The following is a 3,369-nucleotide window of genomic DNA, read 5'->3' as shown; positions in this document are numbered from 1 at the left end:
AGGGGGAGTGGAGGAGGAGATAGAGAGAGGAGGAGGAGAGGGGGAGAGGGGAGGAGGAGATGGAGAGGGGAGGAGGAGAGTGGAGAGGATAAGGAGAGGGGAAGAGGAGGAGAGGGGGTGATGAGGAGAGGGGAGATAGAGAGGAGAGGATGAGATAGAGAGGAGCGGAAGAGAGGGGAGATGAGGAGAAAGAGAGGAGATGGGAAGGGAGAGCAGTGGAGGAGAAGAGGAGAGGGGGAGAGGAGGAGGAGAGTGGAGAGGAGGAGGAGGGGGAGATGAGGAGAAAGAGAGGAGATGGAAGGGAGAGTAGAAGAGGAGAAGAGGAGAGATGAGGAGAGGAGAGAGAGAGAGGAGGAAGAAGAGTACAGGAAGAAGAGTGGGGAATAGAAAACAGAGCAGTTAAGGACAAGAGGGAAGAGTTGCAGCACAGGTGAAGCCATAGGAAGGAGGAGTGATGAAAGAGAGGATATCCCAGAACAGACAGGTGGGCGGCGAAGTGAAGGGAGGATACAGATGATGAGGGTGATGGGTAAAGTGGAGGAGACAGGTAATAACAAAGGGATGAGAGAAAATACAGATCAGAAACCATATTGGCAAGAGACTTAAGTTTAAACATTAGTGCAGCTATTTGAAGCTAGTACTCACTGGTTGGCCTGGAGGGCCAGCGGGACCAGTGTCCCCTCTGGGGCCGATAGGACCCTAGGCACAAGGAGACACACACACACATACACACACACACACAGGCACACACACATACACACACACACACGCACATGCACACACATACGCAAACACACACAAATACATGCGCACACACACGCATACACACACACACACACACACACACGCACACACGCACACACACACACACACACACACACACACACAACACACAGAAATAAGCACGATGCATGTATTACCTGATATTGCCGACGCAGATGTACGAGTGAGCGGAATGATAAGTAGAAAAATGTGCAATACAATACCGGGTTTCCTTTAGATCCCTTCTCTCCGGTCCCACCCTGCAAACATGTTGGAGAGGAAATTAAAAGCATGAGTCAGGAGACAGGAAACGAGAGAAAGCCTGATAACACCATATCCCCACACCCAGTGATGGCCCAGTGATGGCTGTGAACCAGCGTTGGCACTGTTTGTTTATTTCTACTCACAGACAGACCCTGCGGGCCGGGGGGCCCGTGGGGACCGGCACCGCCAACTACACCCTGAAACAAGCAAGGAGAGGAGGAGAAGTGATGAGAGTGAGAATAACAAACAATAACGTAAGCCTATGGAAGATGGAGGGAGGTCTGTGGAGATGGAGGGTTTTATCAAGGGTCCAACCTCGTCCCCTTTATGACCCGGCAGGCCCTGGTTCCCTGGCAATCCTCTGTCTCCCTTCTCTCCCACGTCTCCAGGTGGGCCGATTAAACCGATCAGACCTCCGTGACCCTACACACACACACACACACACACACAAACACACACCAAGTCACAGCCAATGTTAAGGTCATTAGGGAGATGAGTTTATGTGTGTGTGTGTGTGTGTGTGTGTGTGTGTGTGTGTGTGTGTGTGTGTGTGTGTGTGTGTGTGTGTGTGTGTGTGTGTGTGACTCTGTGTGTGACTCTGCAAGGTTGTTTTTCTATACATGTATAAATGCATGTGCTCACATGTGCACAGGTGTGTTTGTATGGGTGTTAATACACGCACATGAAAGAGAGAGAGAGAGAGAGAGAGAGAGAGAGAGAGAGAGAGAGAGAGAGAGAGCGATAAGACTCCATGTTTACCTTGTCTCCCTTCCTGCCCGGGTCTCCCTTCAGCCCTGGTAATCCCGGGGGCCCCTGGGAGGAAGGCATCATGACAAGGTCACACCCATGACTCACACATCACGGCTGAATCATCTCCTGAATGGTGTTCTAAAGCCGCTGGTGCATGGCATTGGTTTAAATGCTGCCAAAACGACAGATATATATATATAGAGATGTATAGTATGGTAAATATGGAATGAAATTAAATTTAGTACATATCATTTGGAAGGACCTGGGTGCCTTCACACTTTATAATAATAGTACCAGAAAATAAATAACATAAATACGATGACAGAGTTGATGTATGACAACATCAACGTCAGACTGTGTGCGAGACAACGTTTCTGAACCGGATTGTTGGGGTGTCTATTGAAATGAAAAATACAAACGTACCATTGGCCCAGGAGGTCCTGTCTGTCCTGGAGGTCCGTTCAGTCCCTGCTCTCCCTGTTAACCACACAACACACACAGAACGCTGTTCAAGTCAGACCGTGCCAATAGCGCTGCGTCTCTATCGGCTTACCACTGACTATGACAATGATGATCATCATCACCACCATCCTCCCATTTCCTCAGCACTTACTGCAGAACCATCCAACTACTAAATGGATCCCTAAATGAATTTTGCATCTGCACTATATGAAGGCAAAGCACTTACTACTGTAATTTAAACCAACTGATATTTGATTCGAAATTTGCACCAGGCTTTCCTCCTAGACGTCAATATCTGTCCCCATGAATGTAATGTAATGTATGTATGGGGTGGGAATTGTGTGTTACATGTTTTTCATCTTATTATGTATCCTGACTGTTATGCTCTGATCGTTTGTTGTTCTGTCATGACAACACGGAACCAAATCCCTAACAACGAGTTGTTATGCTAATAAAGCATTGCATCTTGAATCTTGACGAGGCTGATGATCAGAAGGAACTTACGGCAGGGCCGGGTATCCCTCTTAGTCCCTGGGGGCCAGGTTTCCCAGAGTTCCCCTGCGCTCCGACGGGTCCTGTCTTCCCTACGAAGCCCTCCATCCCGGGTGATCCCTGAGGGACAGAAAAGACGTCAGGTTGTGAAGTTATGTCATTGACATTGACAGCCTGAAATAAATGGCTTGTTATAAATGTTGATCATTTTCAACAGTTTTATTTTAGAGTTGCCAGTGTTTATGTGACAGCTTACCTTTGTTCCTTTCATGCCTGCCTTGCCCTCCTTTCCTGGTTTCCCCAAGTGGCCCTAAATATGAGCAACACAACGCAATTAAAAAGCTGTCAAAACTATTAACATCAAAAGTACAATAAAGTGCCGTTTAATACATACACACACACATGCAAAATATGTACCTAGGACGAAAACACAAACACACACACACACGCACGCTTGAACACACACACATACACTCCTACGCACGCACACGCACACACACACACACACACACACACACACACACAAACACACGCACACAGACACCTACGCACAAACACAAAGACACACAAAGACACACACGCTCTCACACACACACACACACACAAACACACACATACATGAATGCACACACATACACA

At 47.8% G+C, this 3,369-nt stretch overlaps 1 protein-coding gene across 1 annotated transcript in view; it reads right to left on the bottom strand.

Annotated features, from left to right (window-relative positions):
* The window catches only part of LOC307071362 (uncharacterized protein), a gene marked incomplete at its 3' end in the record, with an annotated part of 35,643 nt that overhangs the window by 1,092 nt on the left and 31,182 nt on the right, over window positions 1-3,369 (bottom strand). The window contains exons 54-61 of the mRNA XM_079730348.1: window positions 2,987-3,040; window positions 2,743-2,850; window positions 2,200-2,253; window positions 1,786-1,839; window positions 1,342-1,449; window positions 1,170-1,223; window positions 987-1,022; window positions 646-699 (exon numbers count right to left, since the gene is read on the bottom strand). Of these exons, the coding sequence (XP_079586474.1) occupies window positions 646-699; window positions 987-1,022; window positions 1,170-1,223; window positions 1,342-1,449; window positions 1,786-1,839; window positions 2,200-2,253; window positions 2,743-2,850; window positions 2,987-3,040 (522 nt within the window). The remainder of the gene's footprint in view (window positions 1-645; window positions 700-986; window positions 1,023-1,169; window positions 1,224-1,341; window positions 1,450-1,785; window positions 1,840-2,199; window positions 2,254-2,742; window positions 2,851-2,986; window positions 3,041-3,369) is intronic.

This window comes from Pollachius pollachius, assembly GCF_949987615.1.
Source record: "Pollachius pollachius genome assembly, chromosome: 2".
NCBI classification, from domain to species: domain Eukaryota; kingdom Metazoa; phylum Chordata; class Actinopteri; order Gadiformes; family Gadidae; genus Pollachius; species Pollachius pollachius.
The sequence above is the reverse complement of the archived record's forward strand: the minus strand, read 5'-3'. Positions and strand labels throughout refer to the sequence as shown.